Source organism: Scyliorhinus canicula, chromosome 15, assembly GCF_902713615.1.
Source record: "Scyliorhinus canicula chromosome 15, sScyCan1.1, whole genome shotgun sequence".
Classification (NCBI taxonomy): Eukaryota; Metazoa; Chordata; class Chondrichthyes; order Carcharhiniformes; family Scyliorhinidae; genus Scyliorhinus; species Scyliorhinus canicula.
The window spans coordinates 27,243,535-27,265,805 of NC_052160.1; the positions used below are offsets into that span (position 1 = coordinate 27,243,535).

General features: G+C 47.9%; 1 protein-coding gene across 3 annotated transcripts in view; it reads left to right on the top strand.

The window, feature by feature from the left end:
- The window catches only part of adcy9 (adenylate cyclase 9), a 156,542-nt gene that overhangs the window by 130,532 nt on the left and 3,739 nt on the right, over positions 1-22,271 (top strand). For all 3 annotated transcript variants that reach the window (XM_038819435.1, XM_038819433.1, XM_038819434.1), the window contains exons 6-9: positions 7,523-7,728; positions 14,143-14,302; positions 14,750-14,898; positions 16,389-16,427. In XM_038819435.1, coding sequence (XP_038675363.1) covers positions 7,523-7,728; positions 14,143-14,302; positions 14,750-14,898; positions 16,389-16,427 — 554 coding nt within the window. The remainder of the gene's footprint in view (positions 1-7,522; positions 7,729-14,142; positions 14,303-14,749; positions 14,899-16,388; positions 16,428-22,271) is intronic.

Genomic DNA, 22,271 nt, shown 5'->3' on the forward strand with positions numbered 1-22,271 from the left:
CAGAACATATGGGCATGGTTCGCTGGACTCCCCGAGCACCTGACACACCTATCTTCACCCCCAAAGAACCTACTCATCCTCGTCCCAGTCATGTGGGCCCTATGCAGCACCTTGAATTGAATGAGGCTAAGCCGCGCACACGAGGAGGAAGAATTTACCCTCTCCAGGGCATCAGCCCATGTCCCGTCTTCGATCTGTTCCCCCAGTTCCCCCTCCCACTTCGTTTTCAGCTCCTCTACTGACGCCTCTTCCACCTCCTGCATAAGCTTGTAGATATCGGATATCCTCCCCTCCCCGACCCAGACCCCCGAGAGCACCCTGTCACTCACCCCCTTCACGGGGAGCGCAGGGAATCACTCCACCTGCCGTCTAGCAAATGCCTTTACCTGCAGATAACTAAACATGTTTCCCGGCGGGAGCCCAAATTTCTCCTCCAACTCCCCCAGGCTCGCAAACCTTCCATCGATAAACAGGTCCCTCAGCTGTCTAATGCCCGCTCTATACCATCCCTGAAATCCCCCATCCATGTTCCCCGGGACGGACCTATGGTTCCCCCTTAACGGAGCCTCCATCGAGCTCCCCTATGTCGCCTCCACTGCCCCCAAATCTTGAGGGTAGCCGCCACCACTGGACTCGTGGTATACCTCGTGGGAGGGAGCAGCCACGGCGCCGTCACAAGGGCCCACAGGCTTGTATCCCCACAGGACGCTCTCCCCATCCGTTTCCATGCTGCCCCCTCCATCACCCACTTACGCACCATCGACACGTTGGCCGCCCAGTAGTACCCCGAGAGGTTGGGCCTCTTTCCTAAGTTTAGCTTATAGCCCGAGAAGCCCCCAAATTCCGCTAACAGCTCCATCACCCCCGGCATTCCCCCCTCTGGGTCCGCCACATATAACAGCAGGTCGTCCGCATACAGCGATACCCGGTGCTCCTCCCCACCCCGCACCAGACCCCTCCATTTCCCTGACTCCCTCAACGCCATGGCCAGCGGTTCAATCGCCAGTGCAAAGAGCAGGGGGGACAGGGGACACCCCTGCCTGGTCCCACGATAGAGCCTAAAATACTCCGATCTCCTTCCATTTGTGACTACACTCACCATTGGCGCCGCGTTAAGCAGCCTCACCCATTTGATGAATCCCTCCCCAAATCCAAACCTCTCCAGCACCTCCCATAGGTACCCCCACTCAACTCTATCAAACGCTTTCTCTGCGTCCAGCGCCACCACTATCTCCGCCTCCCCCTCCACTGCCGGCATCATGATAACATTGAGCAGTCTCCGCACATTCTTGTTGAGCTGCCGCCCCTTGACAAATCCTGTCTGATCTTCATGAATTATCTCTGGCACACAATCCTCTATCCTGGTAGCCAGGATCTTCGCCAGCAACTTAGCGTCTACATTAAGGAGCGAGATAGGCCTATATGATCCGCACTGCAAGGGGTCCTTATCCCGTTTTAGGATCAAAGACGTCAGTGCCCGCGACATCGTCGGGGGCAAAGCCCCCCCCCCCCCCCCCCCCCCCCCCCCCCCCACACGCCTCATTGAAAGTTCGCACCAGCAGGGGACCCTCCAGGTCCGCATATTTTTTGTAAAATTCTGCCGGGAACCCGTCCAGCCCCGGGGCCTTACCTGACTGCATTTGCCCGATCCCCCTGACTAGCTCCTCCAACTCTATCGGCGCCCCAGCCCCTCTACCAGCCTCTCTTGAACCCTTGGGAAACATAGCCTGTTCATGAAGCGCTCCATCCCCTCTCTCCCCCTCGGAGGTTCCGACCGGTACAATCCCTCGTAAAAGTCCCTAAAGACCCCGTTTACTTCTGTCCCCTTCTGCACTACATTCCCACCCCTATCCGTCACTCCACCAATTTCCCTAGCCGCATCTCGCCTACGGAGCTGATGCGCCAACATCCTGCTCGCCTTCTCTCCATACTCGTATATCGCGCCCTGCGCCCTCCTCCACTGTGTCTCCGCCTTTCTGGTGGTCAACAAGTCAAAATTGGCCTGCAACCTGCGCCGTTCTCCCAGCAACCCGTCCTCCGGTGCCTCCGCATATCTCCTGTCCACCTCCAGAAGCTCTCCCACCAGTCTTTCCCTCTCCTTCCTCTCCCTCTTTTCCCTGTGGGCCCGGATGGAGATCAGCTGCCCCCGGATCACTGCTTTCAGAGCCACCCAGACCATCCCCACCTGGACCTCCCCCGTGTCATTGGTATCCAGATACTCCTCAATGCTTCTCCGAACCCTCTTACACACCTCCTCCTCCGCCCACATCCAGGCGCCAAAGCGGGCGCTGGTCCCGCGCCTCTCCCATCTCCAGATCAACCCAGTGCGGGGCATGGTCCGAAATCGCTATGGCCGAGTACTCTGCATCCTGCACCCTTGGAATCAATCCCCTGCTCAGGACAAAAAAGTCTATCCGGGAATAAACCCTATGAACGTGAGAGAAAAAGGAATACTCCCGCGCTCTCGGTCTCCCAAACCTCCAGGGATCCACCCCTCCCATCTGGTCCATGTATCCCCTCAACACTTTGGCCGCCGCGGTCTCCTACCCGTCCTTGAACTGGACCGATCCAGTGTGGCATCCAGCACTGTGTTAAAATCTCCCCCCATGATCAGGCCCCCTGCCTCCAGGTCCGGGATGCGGCCCAACAATCGCCTCATAAAGCCAGCATCATCCCAATTCGGGGCATATACGTTCACCAGCACCACCTTCTCTCCCTGCAGCCTACCCCTCACCATGATATATCTGCCCTCCTTGTCCGACACCACCTCAGCCGCCTCAAACGCCACCCTCTTCCCCACTAGAATCACCACCCCCCGGTTCTTCGCGTCCAATCCTGAATGATAAACCTGCCCCACCCACCCCTTCCTCAGACGGACCTGGTCCGCCACCTTCAGGTGGGTCTCCTGAAGCATAGCCACGTCCGTCTTCAACCCCCTTAGATGGGAGAACACCCTGGTTCTCTTAACCGGCCCGTTCAGCCCCCTCACGTTCCAGGTAATCAGCCAGATCAGAGGGCAACCCGCCCCCCTCCCCCGCCGACTAGCCATAGCTTGGCAGATGTTCGTCCCAGGCCAGCACACCCCGTTCCCCATGGCGATAGCGCCTCTCCTCCCCCCCCGCCCCCATCGGCTCCTTCCTAGTCGTTCCAGCAGCAACCCGGTATCCCCCCCCCCCCCCCCCCAACCCACCCACCCACCCAGGCTAGGACCCCTCCTAGCCGCAACACACCCTCCATGGTACTTCCGTGAGTCAGCTGACTTCTACTGACCCCGGCAGCTCCCGCCAAAACCTATCCCCTCCCGGCATGGGGTCATCCCCCTCTTGCCACACCTCCTTGGCATTGCTGCAGCGCGTGAAAGAGGACCCGTAGAGGCCCCGCCCCCACCGCAAGCTCCACCCCGCGCCCCGCAGCGCGGGAAACCAGAGGAAAGCCCGCGCTTTCACACTGCTACACCCCACCCTTCTGACGCAGTTCCCCAAAATCCAGTTTCCCCTCAATCCCCAGCCCCGTACAGAAGAGAACATATAAAACACAAACCCCCAACACTCCCCACCTAACCCACAACCATGCCCAACAAACAAACCCACCCGTAAACAGAGCAAACAGAAAACCAGCATACATAACACACATGTCGAAGTTGAAAAAGTTGAAACAGTTGGAACAAAACAGCCACAGCGGAAACACCGCCGGCCAAAGTATGTCCCCAGGCCCTAGTTCGAGTCCAGCTACTCTGCCTGTACAAAGGCCCACGCCTCCTCCGGGGACTCAAAGTAATGGTGCCGGTCCTTGTACGTCACCCACAGGCGTGCAGGCTGCAGCATTCCAAACCTTTTTTTTTTATAAATGTTTTTTTTTATTGAGTTTTCATATTTTATATATGACAAATTACAAATCATTAGAGAGAAAAAAAGAAAACACAAAAATTTAACATGAATATTTACAGGTAAGCATCTTCATAACAACAATTGTGGCCGCCCCCTTTAGCCAGCATACATATTTTACATTCCCCAATATGGCCGAGGCACATGTTTATAGGCATTTATTTATAGTTTGGTTTTGGGCCTTGGCTTGCCATCAAACCCCCATAACGAGCCCGTAACCCCCCCGGGCTACCTTCCCCCGATTCCCGTCCATTTTCCCCTGATTCTTGGCCACCCGACTATTCTTCCTCTTGTTCGTTGGCCACAAACAGGTCCCGGAACAATTGCATGAAAGGCTCCCACGTTCTGTGGAAGCCGTCGTCTGACCCTTGTATGGCGAATTTGATTTTCTCCATTTGGAGAGATTCCGAGAGGTCGGACAGCTCTGGGCGGTGCTGCTGACTGCCAGCCAAACAGGATTCTACGGCGGGCGATCAGGGAGGCAAAGGCAAGGGCGTCCGCCCTCCTCCCCAGGAATAGATCTGGCTGGTCTGAAACCCCGAAGACCGCCACTATCGGGCACGGCTCCACCCTCACCCCCACCACTTTGGACATAGCCTCGAAGAAGGCTGTCCAGTACTTCACAAGTCTGGGGCAAGACCAGAACATGTGGGCGTGGTTGGCCGGGCCTCTTTGGCACCGCTCACATCTGTCCTCCACCTCCGGGAAGAACCTACTCATACGGTTTCTTGTTAAGTGGGCTCTATGTACCACTTTTAGTTGCGTCAGGCTGAGCCTTGCGCACGTGGAGGTGGAGTTGACCCTATGCAGTGTTTCGCTCCAGAGTCCCCACCCTATCTCCATCCCCAGGTCGTCCTCCCATTTCCTTCTTGTTGCGTCCAGTACGGTGTCGTCCCTATCTACCAGTCGGTCATACATGTCACTACAGTTCCCTTTCTCTAGGATACTTGAGTCCAGTAGGTCTTCCAGTAGTGTCTGTCGTGGCGGTTGTGGGTACATCCTTGTCTCCTTTCGTAGGAAGTTTTTGAGCTGCAGGTACCGTAGCTCGTTCCCCCCCAGCTCAGCATTCCAAACCTGACCTGCTTAGCATGAAGCACCGCCTTCGTCCGGTTGAACCCGGCCTGCCGCTTAGCCACCTCCGCACTCCAGTTCTGGTAGATCCTCACTACCAAATTCTCCCATTTACTGCTCCTCTCTTTCTTGGCCCAGCGCAGCACGCACTCCCGGTCACTGAATCGGTGGAACCGCACCAGCACCGCCCTCGGGGGCTCACCTGCCTTGGGCCTCCTGACCATCACTCTGTGCGCTCCCTCGAGCTCCAGGGGCAAATGGAAGGACCCCGCTCCCATCAACGAGCTCAACATCGTGGTCACATACGCCGGGAGATCCGACCCCTCCAGCCCCTCCGCCAGGCCCAGGACCCTCAGATTCTTTCGCCTCGTGCGAACGTCCAGCTCCTCCAAGCGGTCCTGCCACTTTTTATGAAGTGCCTCGTGCAACTCCACTTTCCCCACGAGGACCACGGCCTCCTCTCTTTCAACGGCCTGCCGCTGCAACTCCCGAATAGACTCCTCCTGGGCCGCCTGGGTCCCAAGCAGCTTGGTCGTAGTTGCATTCATGGAGTCCAGCAGCTCAGCCTTCAGCTCAGCAAAACAACGTAAGAGCGAGGCCTGTTGCTCCGGCGCCCACTTCCACCAGTCCTCGGGTGTTGCGCCGGCCGCCATTTTGTTTTTCTTCCCCCGTTTTGTTGGGGGAGTTACTGCAGCCTTTTTCACCATATAGTGTGGGGCAAGTTCTTCCAGGCAACTCCCCCCACCGGGATGTGTAGAAACAGCGCTGTTTGGGGCCCTCGAAACGGCCCAAAAGTCCCTAAATAGCGGGAGCGCCGGCTGCCATTTTGTTTTTCTTCCCCCATTTTTTGGGGGGAGTTACTGCAGCCTTTTTCTTCTTCCCAATCCGGGTGAGCACCATATAGTGTGGGGCAAGTACTTCCAGGCACCTTCCCCCACTGGGATGCGTAGAAACAGTGCCGTTTGGGGCCCTCGAAACGGCCCAAAAGTCCCTAAATAGCGGGAGCTGCCGAACGTGCGGCTTAGCTCCGCATAGCCGCGACCGGAAGTCCAACATTCCGTACTCTTATTAACTCCCCGCATAGCAACCAAAGGAATTAAGTTCCATTTAGACCATGCATACAATAACAGTCAATATTCTGCATTAGCCAAAAAGAGTGTTTACAAAATTGCCGTGACAAAGCTTCCTCCTGACTCTTCTGTTTGTGGAACTACCTGCTTGTGTCATCACCCTTCAGCTTAAATTCAGTATTGGCCATCACAAATCTAATGTTTATAACATGCAGCATGCTGTGGAAAATCTGACTCATTCATTGGTAACCCAATGCAGTTTTCCTTGAGCATTTGTTTTATATTTGTTCTTGGAATTTGAACATTCCTGCAAGGCCAGCATTTACTGCCCATTTCTAATGGGCAAGATGGTGATGTTCCTTTTGGTCTGCTGCCTGTGTTTCTCTAGATTATGGAGAAATTCACCAAGTTACTTGGGCAGCACCTTCCAAACCCACAACCACTACCATCTATAAGGAGAAGAGCAGCAGATAGATGGGAATACTAACACCTGGAAGCTCCCCTCCAAGTTACTTACTATCCTGACTTGGAAATATATCACAGTCATTGGGTAAAAATCCTGGAACTCCCTCTATAATAGTACTGTGGGTGTACCTACACTTCCGAGCCTGCAGCAGTTCAAGAAGGCAGCTCACCACCACCTTCTTATGGGCAACTAGAGATGGACAATATATGCTGGCCTAACTAGTGATGCCCACATCCCGTATATGAATAAGAAAAAAAAAATCTGAATTTGGAAGCCACTTTTGGAAGAACCGTGGCAAATTACTGCAGTACATCTTGAAGATGGTACACACTGTTGTCACTGAGCACTGGGGGTGAAAGGAATGAAAATTAAGGCAGTGAATGAGGTGCTGATCAAGCGTGTTGCTTTGTCTTGGATGGTGTCGAACGTCTGTGCTTTCAACAAATGCCACACAAGTCCTTCTTACAACTGTATCTAGTTCTATAAGTTCAATGTTTTGTATCTGAAAACCTCTTGCTCATTCCAATTATTCTGACTCTAATTCTTTTCTTATAACATTTTGAACATTTTAGTCAGCCTTTGTATTGTGTTCTTGTCGATTTTCCCCCACTGTCCATGTAGAAATATAAAACTTTTCACTCTCCAGTTTTCCAGAAAGGATGCGGCAGCTGAATTTCAATTAGAAATGTTTGCAAATCATACTGAAACAAGCAGAAATGAACAGAAATTATTAAACCCGTATGAAGGGAGAGAATAAGTACATGGATATAACAAAGTGGGAGCCAGACATCTGAAATACAATGAGATTGGCATTTGTAGGACAGTATTTCATTGAACTTGGATGTGACAGACTGGTAATACCATTGCTTGCTTGAACCAATTTCTCCACATCAAACATTTTATACTTGGAATTACATTTGTATGGATCATTACCGTTCCCATCTGTTCTGCTTTACATGTTTGTGATGCCCTGGTACTTGATCTTGTTGAACACATACAGTGTTTTTTATTTTTATTTCTTTCCCCAATAGGTTGTGAACAATGCATCAGAGAAGACGTTTGCCAGTGCCACATTCAGTTCACTCCTTGATGTCTTTCTCTCCACCATAGTCTTCCTCTTTCTCTCCATCACATGTTTCATGAAGCAGGGACTGTGTACATCACCTTCGCATGCCTCTGTTGTGGTTTTTGTCCTTGCGATCCTGCTTCAAGTGCTTTCCTTGGTTATCTCCATCAGGTGAGGCAAGCATGCTGTGTGTAGATGGCTGTGTATTAGGGGTCCATGCTCCATGGGAAAGGATTGTCAGAATGTCAACACCCTCAATAAACCACTGTTTGTGTAATTGTCTGTGCATCTATCCTGTTGTTCATAGGGTATTTCCCACAGGTTACTTAGCTTTAAATATGAGTCCACCTTTGTAAAAGAGAAAATTGGGAAAAAAACACAGAAATCAGGGAGGCCTGTGTTACCATGTTGTTGGTGCAGCGATGAATTTTGTATAACAGCTTAATGATGTTGAATCTCCCATGTTTTTAAAATGCAAGGTGCGTAATTAGGTATTTGGGCTTCGGTTAGGGTGCTTGATTTAACCGCAGCATCTAATCAGTTGTCTGAATTACTATATGATTATTACAAGTTAATGTTGCAGAGTACAGAATTGGGCAGTTGCTTTGTGATTATTATGAGTTACAAACATGGGAATTAGGAGCAGGAGTATGCCACTTGGCTCTTTAACCCTGCTCTGCCGTTCAATGAGATTATGGCTGACTTTATTTTAATCTCAACTCCAAATTTCTACCTACCCCTATTAACCTTTCACCCAGTTGCTTATCAAGAATCAATATTCAAAGATTCTGCCTCCACCCTACTTTGAGGACGATTTCCAAAGACTTCGGACACGCAAAAAAACTTTTTTCCTCATCCCTGCCATAAATGGGCAGCAGTTTTAGATTCTCACACAAGAGGAAGTATACTTTCCACATCCACCTTGTCAAGTCCCCATAAGATCTTATGTTTCAATCAAGTAGCCTTACTCTTCTAAACTCCAGTAGATACAAGCTTAGCCTATCCAGCCTTTCTTTTTAAGATAACCCACCCATTCTGGGTGTTCGTCTAGTAATACTACTTTGAGCTGCTTCCAGTGCATTTACGTCTTTCCTTAAAATACTGTACACCGTACTCCACATATGGTCTGTAGCATAATCTCCCTAATTATGTATTCAATTCACCTCTCAATAAACAATAATATTCTATTAACGTTCCTAATTATTTGCTGTACCTTGTGATTCAAGTTAAGACACCCAGATCCCCTTGCACCTCAAGAGCTCTGCAATCTCACCATTTAGATAATATGCTTTTTTTTATTATTCCTCCTACCAAAATGGACAATTTCACATTTTTCCACATTATATTCCATTTACCAGATCTTTGTCCATTCCCCTAACCTAGCTATATCCCTTTGGAGCTTCCTTATGTACTCTTCAAAATTAACTTTCCTACCCATCTTTGTGTCATCAGCAAATTTAGAACCATACCTTTGGTCACTTTTTTGGTCCTTTTGCATTCACATTTATGTAAATTGTAAAAAGTTGAGGGCCAACACTGGTCACTGTGACACACCCCTCATTACATCTTGCCAGTCAGAAAATGATCCAATTATACTCATCCTGTTTTCTATAAGTTAACCAATCTTTTTATCCATGGCAATGTTACCTCACACCATGAGCTTTTATTTTCCGCAATGACTTTTTGATGTGACACCTTATGAAATGCATTATGAAAATCTAAGTACAGCACTTCCACTGGTTCCCATTTATCCACAGCACATGTTATAAAACTGTAAGACATAAAAGCAGAATAAGGCCACTCAGCCCATCAGGTCTGCTCCGTCATTCAATCATGGCTGATATTTTTCTCAACCCAATTCTTCTGCCTTCTCCCCGTAACCCCTGATCCCCTTATTAATTAAGAACCTATCTATCTCTGTCTTAAATACACTGTGATTTAGCCTCCACAGCCTTCTACGGCAAAGAGTTCCACAGATTCACCACCCTCTGGCTGAAGAAATTCCTCCTCATCTGTTTTAAAAGATCATCATTTAGTCTGAGATTGTTTCCTCTGCTTCTAATTTTTCTTACAAGTGGAAACATCCTCTCCACGTCCACTCTATCTTGGCCTCGCAGTATCCTGTAAGTATCAATAGGATCCCCCCTCATCCTTCCAAACTCCTACGAGTACAGACCCAGAGTCCCCAATCGTTCCGCATACGACAAGCTGTTCATTCTAGGGATCGTTCTTGTGAACCTCCTCTGGACCCTTTTCAAGGCCAGCAAATCTTTCTTTAGATACAGGTACCAAAACTGCTCACAATACACCAAATGGGGTCTGACAAGAGCCTTATACAGCCTCAGAAGTACATCCCTGGTCTTGCATTGTAGCCCTCTTAACATGAATGCTAATATTACATTTGCCTTCCTAACTGCCAACTGAACCTGCACGTAACCTTAAGAGAATCGTGAACAAGGACTCTCAAGTCCCTTTGTGCTTTTGATTTCCTAAGCATTCCCCATTTAGAAAATAGTCTGTGCCTAAATTCCTCCTTCCAAAGTGCATAAACTCACACTTTTCCACATTGTATTTCATCTGCCACTTCATTGCCCACTCTACTAGCCTGTCCAAATCCTTCTGCAGCCCCTTGCTTCCTCAGTACTATCTGTCCCTCTACAGATCTTTATATCATCTGCAAACTTAGCAACAGTGCCTTCAATTCCTCCTTCCAGATCATTAATGTATATTGTGAAACATTGTGGTCCCAGCACAGACCCCAGAGGCACACCACTAGTCACTGGCTGCCATCCTGAAAAACGCCCTTTTATCCCCACTCTCTGCCTTCTGCCAGTCAGCCATTCCTCGATCCATGCCAGGATCTTACCCGTAACAATCTTAATAGGCTCTTAACCTATTTAACAATCTCCTCTGCAGCACCTTGTCAAAGGCCTTCTGGAAATCAAAATAAATCATGTAATCATGCCCATTGGTTCTTCTTTGCCTAACTTCCTTGTTACCTCCTCATAGAACTCCTAACAGGTTTGTCAGGCTTGACCTCCCATTGACAAAGCCATGCTGACTCCGTCTTATTTTATTAAGCACTTCCAAGTACTCCACAATCTCATCTTTAATAATGGACTCTCAAATCTTACCAATGACCGAAGTCAGGCTAACTGGCCTATAATTTCCTGTCTTCTGGCTCCCTCCCTTCTTTTTTTTTATAAATGTTTTTTATTGAGTTTTCATATTTTATATATGACAAATTACAAATTATTAGAGAGAGAGAGAAAAAAAAAGGAATACACAAAAATTTAACATGAATATTTACAGGTAAGCATCTTCATACCAACAATTGTGGCCGCCCCCTTTAGCCAGCATACATATTTTACATTCCCCAATATGGCCGAGGCGCATGTTTATAGGCATTTATTTATAGTTTGGTTTTGGGCCTTGGCTTGCCATCAAACCCCCATACCGAGCCCGTAACCCCCCCCCCCCCCCCCCCCCCCCCCCCCCCCGGGCTACCTTCCCCCGATTCCCGTCCATTTTCCCCCTGGTTCTTGGCCACCCGACTATTCTTCCTCATGTACGTTGGCCACAAACAGGTCCCGGAACAGTTGCATGAATGGCTCCCACGTTCTGTGGAAGCCGTCGTCCGACCCTCGGATGGCGAATTTGATTTTCTCCATTTGGAGAGATTCCGAGAGGTCGGACAGCCAGTCTGCAGCTCTGGGTGGTGCTGCTGACCGCCAGCCAAACAGGATTCTACGGCGGGCAATCAGGGAGGCAAAGGCAAGGGCGTCCGCCCTCCTCCCCAGGAATAGATCTGGCTGGTCTGAAACCCCGAAGACCGCCACTATCGGGCATGGCTCCACCCTCACCCCCACCACTTTGGACATAGCCTCGAAGAAGGCTGTCCAGTACTCCACAAGTCTGGGGCAAGACCAGAACATGTAGGCGTGGTTGGCCGGGCCTCTTTGGCACCGCTCACATCTGTCCTCCACCTCCGGGAAGAACCTACTCATACGGTTTCTTGTTAAGTGGGCTCTATGTACCACTTTTAGTTGCGTCAGGCTGAGCCTTGCGCACGTGGAGGTGGAGTTGACCCTATGCAGTGTTTCGCTCCAGAGTCCCCACCCTATCTCCATCCCCAGGTCGTCCTCCCATCTCCTTCTTGTTGCGTCCAGTACGGTGTCGTCCCTATCTACCAGTCGGTCATACATGTCACTACAGTTCCCTTTCTCTAGGATACTTGCGTCCAGTAGGTCTTCCAGTAGTGTCTGTCGTGGCGGTTGTGGGTACGTCCTTGTCTCCTTTCGTAGGAAGTTTTTGAGCTGCAGGTACCGTAGCTCGTTCCCCCCAGCTAGCTGAAATTTCTCTGTCAGTTCGTCCAGTGTTGCGATCCTGTCGTCCGTGTATAGGTCCCTGACTGTCAGTGCCCCCCCGTCCTGCCTCCACCTTTTGAAGGTGGCGTCAGTCAGTGCTTGTTTGAACCTATGGTTGTTGCAGATGGGAGCCTTGTCCGACATTTTGTACAGGCCAAATTGCTGCCAAATTGGTTCCAGGATTGGAGGGTGGCTGTCACCACTGGGCTGCTGGAGTGTTTTTTGGGTGGGGATGGGAGTGCTGCTGTGGCGAGGGCCCGGAGGGAGGTTCCCATGCAGGAGGCCTCCTCCGCACGCACCCACTCGGCTTCTGGCTCCTGGATCCATCCCCTTACTCGCTCGGCTGTTGCCGCCCAGTGGTAGAATTGTAGATTCGGGAGGGCTAGCCCCCCCCCTGGATTTTGTTTTTTGTATGACCTTCTTTGGGATCCTAGCGGCTCCCAGGGGTGTTACATTAGCCACTTTCCAGTCCTCTGGGACCCTCCCTGCCACCAGTGATTCCTGAAAGATCACCTCCAATGCTTCCACAATCTCCTCAGCTATCTTTTTTTAGAATCCTGGGGTGTAGTCCACCCGGCCCAGGTGATTTATCCACCTTCAGATCTTTCAGTTTCCCCAGAAGCTCTCCCTAGTGATGGTCACTACACTCACCTTTTCCCCCTGGGTCGCCCTTGGGCACGAGTCCATGCGGATTTTGCTGGTCCTTTTTTGGGGTTAATGTTTCTGATCATGGTGGATGGCCCACAGGATGACGCTCATTACATCCCGAGCGACCGTAGAGCGCCCACGTACTCTTGTTTTCAGTCCACGGCATATCCGAGACGTTCATCACTGATAATGGAGCCTTGTTTATGAATGGAAAATTTGCAGCTTTTACAATGTGTAATGGGATTCGCCATTTCCGCACCGCCCCATATCAGCTGGCACTAAATAGTCTCGCTGAGAGGGCCATGGAAATGGTCAAATGGGGGCTAAAGAAGCAGACTGCGTGCTCGATGGATACCAGGCTGGCAAGATGCCAGTTTTCGTACAAGACCACACGCAGTGACTGGTGTGGCCCCTGCTGAGCTGTTCATGGGTCGAACGCTTCGGATCCGACTGTTTGCTGCTCCCAGACATTGGCACTAAGGTGCGACGTAACCAAGAATCGCAGGGGCATTGCCTGGCTCAACGTCGACCTCTTTGGATCTGGCAATGCAGCCGACATTTGCAACTTTGCCGAAGCTGGCTCTCTGGGGTCATCGTCCGTTGATCCACCCAGACGTTCATGCCGTAAACGTCGTTCACCGGCAAGGTACATGCCGGCCAATCCTCCTCATCTGCTCGATGACGACCTGCTGGACCTGAAATTATTTTATCATCAATTGCAGCAAATGCTGCACCAGTTTCTTCTTCTTCACCGATTTTTGCAACTTTGTCGTCTTCTCATCATCACTGTACTTCAAGTGTGTCATTGGACTTTCGGAGGGAGGAATGTAATAACCAGCACAGGACATGTGTGGAGGTGCTTGTTTTCCTCATGCCTGTTGAGGAGTAAGAGTTCCCCCACTATGGGCAGGGTAGCTTACCCATACTTGTATGAAAGATAGGCCAGTGTGGAATCGACTGCCAGAGAGAGTCCGTGGTGAGTTTCTACCAGTGCTGAAGTATATAATTGTTGTGAAATAAATGTAATTTACTTTTACTTACTTTGCACTTCCAGAGCCTTTATTAAAGTTGCATCCTGTACTGTAAGAATTCCATTCTCTAAAGATTGTCCAGCTCTGGTTATTTCAGTTTCATGGTCAGCTCCAGCTTTTATTGGAAAACTAGCTACAGCTCCATCTCCTGGAAATGACTGGTGCTGAGCACACTTGCAGCGACATGAGATTAACTGCTGAAAGCACAACAGGTCAGGCAGTGTTTGTGGAGAGAGCAAGATAGGGTTAACATATCAGATGGTTGATCTTTCATCTTGTGTATTCTTCTGAGTTTTCTCTATGTGTAAGAATACAGAATAATAAAGTGCAGGCACATGCATTCAAGATCCTATGCGACTGCACAGTTCATACTTGGGTCTGGTTATTAGTCAACAGGTTATTTTTTGTTGCCGTTCTATACTCAGTTTAGATGTAAAGGCTATGGATATTTGCTGAAAGTTTATGAAAATAATTTGGAATTGCTGATTTAATGGCAACATGCCCATCAGTTCTAACCTCAGCTCATTGTTCCGTTGTAGAATGGCGTTTTACTTGGATGAGGTGATGCCATGTACCAAACGATTGATGAGGGCAATCTCAGGTTGGCTGCCTCGTCATTTTTTCGGAGCCATTCTCATCTCTCTCCCTGCTGTCGCTGTGTTCTCCCAGTTCACATGTGAATTTAAAACAAATATCAATGTGAGTATTCTTGGATCATAATGGGGAAGATCCACAAAACTAAGTGGTGAATCCATTTGACTAAATTTTCCTTAATTCTAATTGAATTAATTGCTGCTTTGGGTTATCTGGAGTGAGCAGTCTGAAAGGGTGGTGGAAGCAGAGTCAACAATAACTTCCAAAAGGGAAATATGTGCCGTGCAATGGGGATGGTGGGGGTTAATTTGTAGTTCTTTCAGAGAACAAATGAAATGGTCCGAATGGTTGCTTCCTCTGCTGCACATGATTCTATGATCTTCCCACTGTTATATTCTGATTTAGGAAGGTCTTTCAAGTGAATTAATTTTACTATATTGTTTCAAACAATATAAAATGGCAACATGCCATTGATCTTTGCCAACCGAAAGCAGAATTGCTGAATTAACCGAAATGCATCTTTTTTTTTTACTTCTGGCTCTTTTTGTGCAGGTCACCATGTTCTTCTCTTGTGCAGTGATCATCACTTTCATTCACTACTGTAACTTCTGCCAGTTGAGCTCCTGGATGAGATTCTCCTTGGCTACTATAGTAGGCGTGTTGCTTCTCATCATGTTGTATGCGACACTATGTCCTTCCACGTGAGTATCAAATTGTTTCCATTTCATTTGATACAGGGTTGCATTCCTTTGTAAATGTTACATTCATCATTGGTAGTAGGACCTCTCATGACAGGACTTTGTATAAAAAAAGAGCATCAAATAAAGTTTGATGCAACGAGTTTGGCACACCATTGAGTCACCTGTAGGATGTTAGGGTTTGAGTTTCCACCTGCACTGCACTGCCAGGAGGGAACACATACAGAGGAGCATGTTCCTGTGGGAACAGTCCAGCTGTTAACCTGAGGTCAGAAGACACACAAATTGTTGAGGTCAAATAACCATTAGTCTTGTGGAGGAATCTAGAATGCAAGGGTACAGTTTCAGAATAAAGAGTCTCCCATTTTAGATGGAAATGAGGAAGAATTTCTTCTGGGGATATTTAATGTTTGGAATTCCCTGTAAGGCTATGTTAGACAGATTTTTGACCCACAAGGCAGCCAGGTGGGCTGGCAGGCAGGAATGTTGATTTGAGGCGATAATCAGATGAGCCATTATCTTACTGAGTGGCAGAGCCAAGGTTAAAGGGCTGAATGGTCTACTTCTATTTCTTGTACTCTATGTAAGTTAATCAAGTATCCAAATGGCAATAATGTGTAAGTAACCAGCAGAAAAAGAACAATAAATCCCTCCAATTCCGAAAGTTAAAAATATTCTAACTTCCACTATCTTCCTTCTTTGGATCAGCCAGAATAAAAATGCTGAAGTATGTAATTCTGGTGGGGTAAAGTCACTAAACCCACTGTTCAAGAAGTTTTCACCAGGTAGGCCTGCATTTGATCTGGAGCCGAGGATTTCAATTGGAAATTGCATCTGGGCCTGGGTGCTACTGACTCCCAAGTGTTGTTTGCACCTGGCCAAACCAAGCTGTTTAAAGTGTTTGTTGATCTTGAATGCTGCTGCCCAGGCAAATGATCATTTGCTCAGTTGCTAGTCATTGGTGACATAATAGTTTTACAGTGATAGCTTCAGCAAGAACTCCAGATCCACTGTGTAAAGCAAATGGAATGTATTTTGCATGTAAATAATTGAAAAAAGAGGAGCTTTAAGTCAACCATGGGAGGGAGAGCAAATATTCTATAAATATCTGGAAATAGGTTTAATTGGGATTTACATTTTGGAGAGGGTAGAACAAAGCTACTAGCATCTAAAGGAGGTTTTGTATTAGTGATGGTATATCTCAAATAAAACAGCACTTTGCTAAACATTAACCCCCACATACCTGGCCCCAGATGGGGCCTATGAGCAATGTCACATGAGGTCTTCCTAAACTGTCAATCACCTGAGATGTTAAAAGGATAATTATAACTTCTGGGTAAAGGAATAATAAACCTATACAAACTGTATTTTAAGCTAAACAGGTTAACTGTAAGAAATTAGTTGTCTTAGAATGCAGAAAGGAAGGAAATGGTGGATCTTGAATTGGATAATAAAGACAACTGTTTGAGACTACTTTTGTTTTTTACTTGCAGCTCACCTGAAACCCAACCTGAACCTTTAAAACCATTTGGGTAAGATTTAAGATTCATTTTGTGACTCTCAAGATCAGTTTGGAAAGTCTGTTGCAGCAACTAATTTAACAATTATTAATTTTTCAAAACACATTAGGCAGTGCAGGATTACCAATTGATCCATCTTTTGCAACCCTTGAACAAGGTAGTGGATTTTCATTTCGGAAAATAAATCACATTTCCCATAGTACTGCCATTAGAATAATGGCACCTCTCAGAATATTGCATGACCTCAGTACAACACTTAACCAGCAGCCCAGCTTATGTATGGGACTGCAGCAATTGTCTAATGTGTTATTTATTTGCAATAAAACAAAGGCCTTGACTGCCTGTTCATATTCAAGCAGAAAGGTCAATTACCAGGCGGCAAAAATTTAAAGTAATTAGCAAAAAAGTTAGAGGCGAGTTGAGAATTTGTTTTCACCCAGAAGGTGTGGAACCCACTGCCTGAAAGGATGGTAGAAGCAGAAACCCTCTTTGCATTTAAAAAATACTTAGATATACACTTGAAGTGCAGTAACCAAGATGGCTACAGACCAAGAGCTGGGAAATGGGATGAGATTTGATAGCTCTTTGGGCAAAAACACTCATTAGGCCAATTGATGACCTCCTGTGTCATCAATTTTCTGTTTTTCTGATTGTTAAAGATCCCATCGCAGTATTTCAGGAAGTGCAGGGAGTTTGCTTGGTGTCTTGGCCTAATTCATCCCTTAAGCAATGTAATTGGGATAGTTCATCGAGACATTGATCTAATTTTCTGTTCGGCAACATTCTGTTCAAAACTGATTGCCACACTGACTATACTAGTCAGAAGCTATTCATTCTTTGTATAATGCCTTGAGACAGCTTAAGGACACAAAAGCCACATTTTTTTTAATTCACTGGCCTTCAGGGCCTTGTGTTACCCTGGCTGTGATATTATTCCTCTTTAAAAATAACCTGTAAGCATAGGGCATACATAGGGTTTGCACTGAGTGCTGAGCTTGTGGCATTTGAGTGCTACAGTGAGAGTTTGGTGACTGAGGGAGTTAGGTGAGGAGGCAGTAAGGTGCTCCTTACGTTTCATTTCCTATATTTATCAAAGAGCGTGAAGGGAGCCAGGAGTTTAGAGTACAGCTGACTGGAAGCAGAGTCGGAGGGCGGAGGTCCAGTTGGTCCACGGGGCAGCTAATTCTGTAAAGTAAGAAGGGATGGAGGCTAGGGCAGTTGCATGCTCCTCCTGTAGGATGTGGGTGGTGAGGGAAACCACTGGTGTCCCCGCTGACTATACCTGCGGGAAGTGCACCCAACTCCAGCTCCTCAGAGACTGTGTTAAGGTACTGGAGCTGGATGAACTTCGGATAATCCGGGAGGCAGAGGGGGTTATCGAGAAGAGTTACAGGGAGGTAGCCACACCAAAGGTACTGGACAAGAGTAGCTGGGTTACAGTCAGGGGAAAGAAAACTAACAGGCAGACAGTGCAGGGATCCCTCGTGGCCATTCCCCTTCAAAACAAGTATACCGTTTTGGATGCTGTTGGGGGGATGACCTACCGGGGGAAGGCCCCAGCGGCCAGGTCTCTGGCACTGAGTTTGGCTCTGGGGCTCAGAAGGGAAGGGGGGAGCATAGAAAAACAATAGTAATAGGAGATTCAATGGTTAGGGGAATAGATAGGAGATTCTGTGGTTGCGAGCGAGACTCCCGAAAGGTATGTTGCCTCCCGGGTGCCAGGGCCAGGGATGTCTCGGATCGTGTCTTCAGGATCCTGAAGGGGGAGGGTGAGCAGCCAGAAGTCGTGGTGCACATTGGTACCAACTACGTAGGTAGGGAAAAGGGTGTGGAGGTAATAAACAAATTTAGGGAGTTAGGCTGGAAGTTAAAGGCCAGGACAGACAGAGTTGTCATCTCTGGTTTGTTGCCGGTGCCACGTGATAGCGAGGCTAGGAATAGGGAGAGAGTGCAGTTGAACACGTGGCTGCAGGAATGGTGTAGGAGGGAGGGCTTCAGGTATTTGGATAATTGGAGCGCATTCTGGGGAAGGTGGGACCTGTACAAGCAGGACGGGTTGCATCTGAACCAGAGGGGCACCAATATCCTGGGGGGGAGGTTTACTAGTACTCTTCGGGAGGGTTTAAACTAATTTGGCAGGGGAATGGGAACCGGATCTGTAGTCCAGCAACTAAGGAAGCCGATATTCAGGACGCCAAAGCATGTAGTGATGCAGTGGGGAAGGTAACACTGAAAAAGGAGAGTACTTGCAGGCAAGGAGATGGGTTGAAGTGTGTATACTTTAATGCAAGAAGCATCAGGAATAAGGTGGGTGAACTTAAGGCATGGATCGGTACTTGGGACTACGATGTGGTGGCCATCACGGAAACGTGGATAGAAGAGGGGCAGAAATGGTTGTTGGAGGTCCCTGGTTATAGATGTTTCAACAAGATTAGGGAGGATGGTAAAAGAGGTTGGGGGGGGGGGGGGGGGGGTGGCGGCATTGTTAATTAGAGATAGTATAACAGCTGCAGAAAGGCAGTTTGAGGGGGATCTGCCTACTGAGGTAATATGGGTTGAAGTCAGAAATAGGAAAGGAACAGTCACCTTGTTGGGAGTTTTCTATAGGCCCCCCAATAGCAGCAGAGATGTGGAGGAACAGATTGGGAAACAGATTTTGGAAAGGTGCAGAAGTCACAGGGTAGTAGTCATGGGTGACTTCAACTTCCCAAACATTGAGTGGAAACTCTTTAGATCAAATAGTTTGGATGGGGTAGTGTTTGTGCAGTGTGTCCAGGAAGCTTTTCTAACACAGTATGTAGATTGTCCGACCAGAGGGGAGGCCATATTGGATTTAGTACTTGGTAATGAACCAGGGCAGGTGATAGATTTGTTAGTGGGGGAGCATTTTGGAGGTAGTGACCACAATTCTGTGACTTTCACTTTAGTTATGGAGAGGGATAGGTGCGTGCAACAGGGCAAGGTTTATAATTGGGGGAAGGGTAAATACAATGCTGTCAGACAAGAATTGAAGTCAGAAGTTGGGAACATAGGCTGTCAGGGAAGGACACAAGTGAAATGTGGAACTTGTTCAAGGAACAGGTACTGCATGTCTTTGATATGTATGTCCCTGTCAGGCAGGAAAGAGATGGTCGAGTGAGGGAACCATGGTTGACAAGAGAGGTTGAATGTCGTGTTAAGAGGAAGAAGGAGACTTATGTAAGGCTGAAGAAACAAGGTTCAGACAGGGCGCTGGAGGGATACAAGATAGCCAGGAGGGAACTGAAGAAAGGGATTAGGAGAGCTAAGAGAGGGCATGAAAAATCTTTGGCAGGTAGGATCAAGGAAAACCCCAAGGCCTTTTACACATATGTGAGAAATATGAGAATGACTAGAGCGAGGGTGGGTCCGATCAAGGACAGTAGCGGGAGATTGTGTATTGAGTCTGAAGAGATAGGAGAGGTCTTGAACAAGTATTTTTCTTCAGTATTTACAAACGAGAGGGGCCATATTGTTGGAGAGGACAGTGTGAAACAGACTGATAAGCTCACGGAGATACTTGTCAGGAAGGAAGATGTGTTGCGCGTTTTGAAAAACGTGAGGATAGACAAGTCCCCCGGGCCTGACGGGATATATCCAAGGATTCTATGGGAAGCAAGAAATGAAATTGCAGAGCCGTTGGCAATGATCTTTTCGTCCTCGCTGTCAACAGGGGTGATACCAGAGGATTGGAGAGTGGCGAATGTCGTGCCCCTGTTCATAAAAGGGAATAGGGATAACCCTGGGAATTACAGGCCAGTTAGTCTTACTTCGGTGGTAGGCAAAGTAATGGAAAGGGTACTGAGGGATAGGATTTCTGAGCATCTGGAAAGACACTGCTTGATTAGGGATAGTCAGCATGGATTTGTGAGGGGTAGGTCTTGCCTTACAAGTCTTATTGACTTCTTTGAGGAGGTGACCAAGCATGTGGATGAAGGTAAAGCAGTGGATGTAGTGTACATGGATTTTAGTAAGGCATTTGATAAGGTTCCCCATTGTAGGCTTGTGCAGAAAGTAAGGAGGCATGGGATAGTGGGAAATTTGGCCAGTTGGATAACAAACTGGCTAACCAATAGAAGACAGAGAGTGGTGGTGGATGGCAAATATTCAGCCTGGAGCCCAGTTATCAGTGGCATACCACAGGGATCAGTTCTGGGTCCTCTGCTGTTTGTGATTTTCATTAACGACTTGGATGAGGGAGTTGAAGGGTGGGTCAGTAAATTTGCAGATGATACGAAGATTGGTGGAGTTGTGGATAGTGAGGAGGGCTGTTGTCGGCTTCAAAGAGACATAGATAGAATGCAGAACTGGGCTGAGAAGTGGCAGATGGAGTTTAACCCTGACAAGTGTGAAGTTGTCCATTTTGGAAGGACAAATATGAATGCGGAATACAGGGTTAACGGTAGGGTTCTTGGCAATGTGGAGGAGCAGAGAGATCTTGGGGTCCATGTTCATAGATCTTTGAAAGTTGCCACTCAAGTGGATAGAGCTGTGAAGAAGGCCTATGGTGTGCTAGCGTTCATTAGCAGAGGGATTGAATTTAAGAGCCGTGAGGTGATGATGCAGCTGTACAAAACCTTGGTCAGGCCACATTTGGAGTACTGTGTGCAGTTCTGGTCGCCTCATTTTAGGAAGGACGTGGAAGCTTTGGAAAAGGTGCAAAGATTTACCAGGATGTTGCCTGGAATGGAGAGTAGGTCATACGAGGAAAGGTTGAGGGTGCTAGGCCTTTTCTCATTAGAACGGAGAAGGATGAGGGGCGACTTGATCGAGGTCTATAAGATGATTAGGGGAATAGATAGAGTAGACAGTCAGAGACTTTTTCCCCGGGTGGAACACACCATTACAAGGGGACATAAATTTAAGATAAATGGTGGAAGATATAGAGGGGATGTCAGAGGTAGGTTCTTTACCCAGAGAGTAGTGGGGGCATGGAATGCACTGCCTGTGGAAGTAGTTGAGTCGGAAACGTTAGGGACCTTCAAGCGGCTATTGGATAGGTACATGGATTAGGGTAGAATAATGGAGTGTAGGTTAACTTCTTAAGGGCAGCACGGTAGCATTGTGGATAGCACAATTGCTTCACAGCTCCAGGGTCCCAAGTTCGATTTCGACTTGGGTCACTGTCTGTGTGGAGTCTGCACATCCTCCCCGTGACTGCGTGGGTTTCCTCCGGGTACTCTGGTTTCCTCCCGCAGTCCAAAGATGTGCAGGTTGGATGGATTGGCCATGAAAAATTGTCCAAAAATCTATGATTAACCTAGGACAAAAGTTCGGCGCAACATCGTGGGCCGAAGGGCCTGTTCTGTGCTGTATTTCTCTATCTCTATCTATATATTCGGACTCTACTGGTCTTCACAAGGTGATATTGTGAGCTTGTCATAGTACAAGGTGAGCTTGTCATAGTACAAAGTGAGTAGAAAAGTGGCAGGTGGAATTCAATCCATAGAAGTATCAGATTGTGCATTTTGGGAGGGCAAACAAAACAAAGGAATACTCAATAAATGGGAGATTATTGAGCAGGATAGAGGAAGTGAGAGACCTTGGTGTGCATATCCACAAGTCCCTGAAGGTGTCAGGACAGGTACATAAAGTGGCAAAGAAAGCACATGGAATGCAGGATGTAATGCTGGCACTATGTAAAATGCTGGTTAGGCCACAGGTAGAGTTTTCCGTACAGTTCTGGTCACTGCATTACGGGAGCACATAATTGCCCTGGAGAGACTACAGACTAGGTTTACAAGAATGTTCCCAAGGCTGGAAAATTGCACCTATGAGGAAAGATTAGATAGGCTGAGGTTGTTTTCCTTAGAACAGAAGGGTGACTTGTTTGAAGTG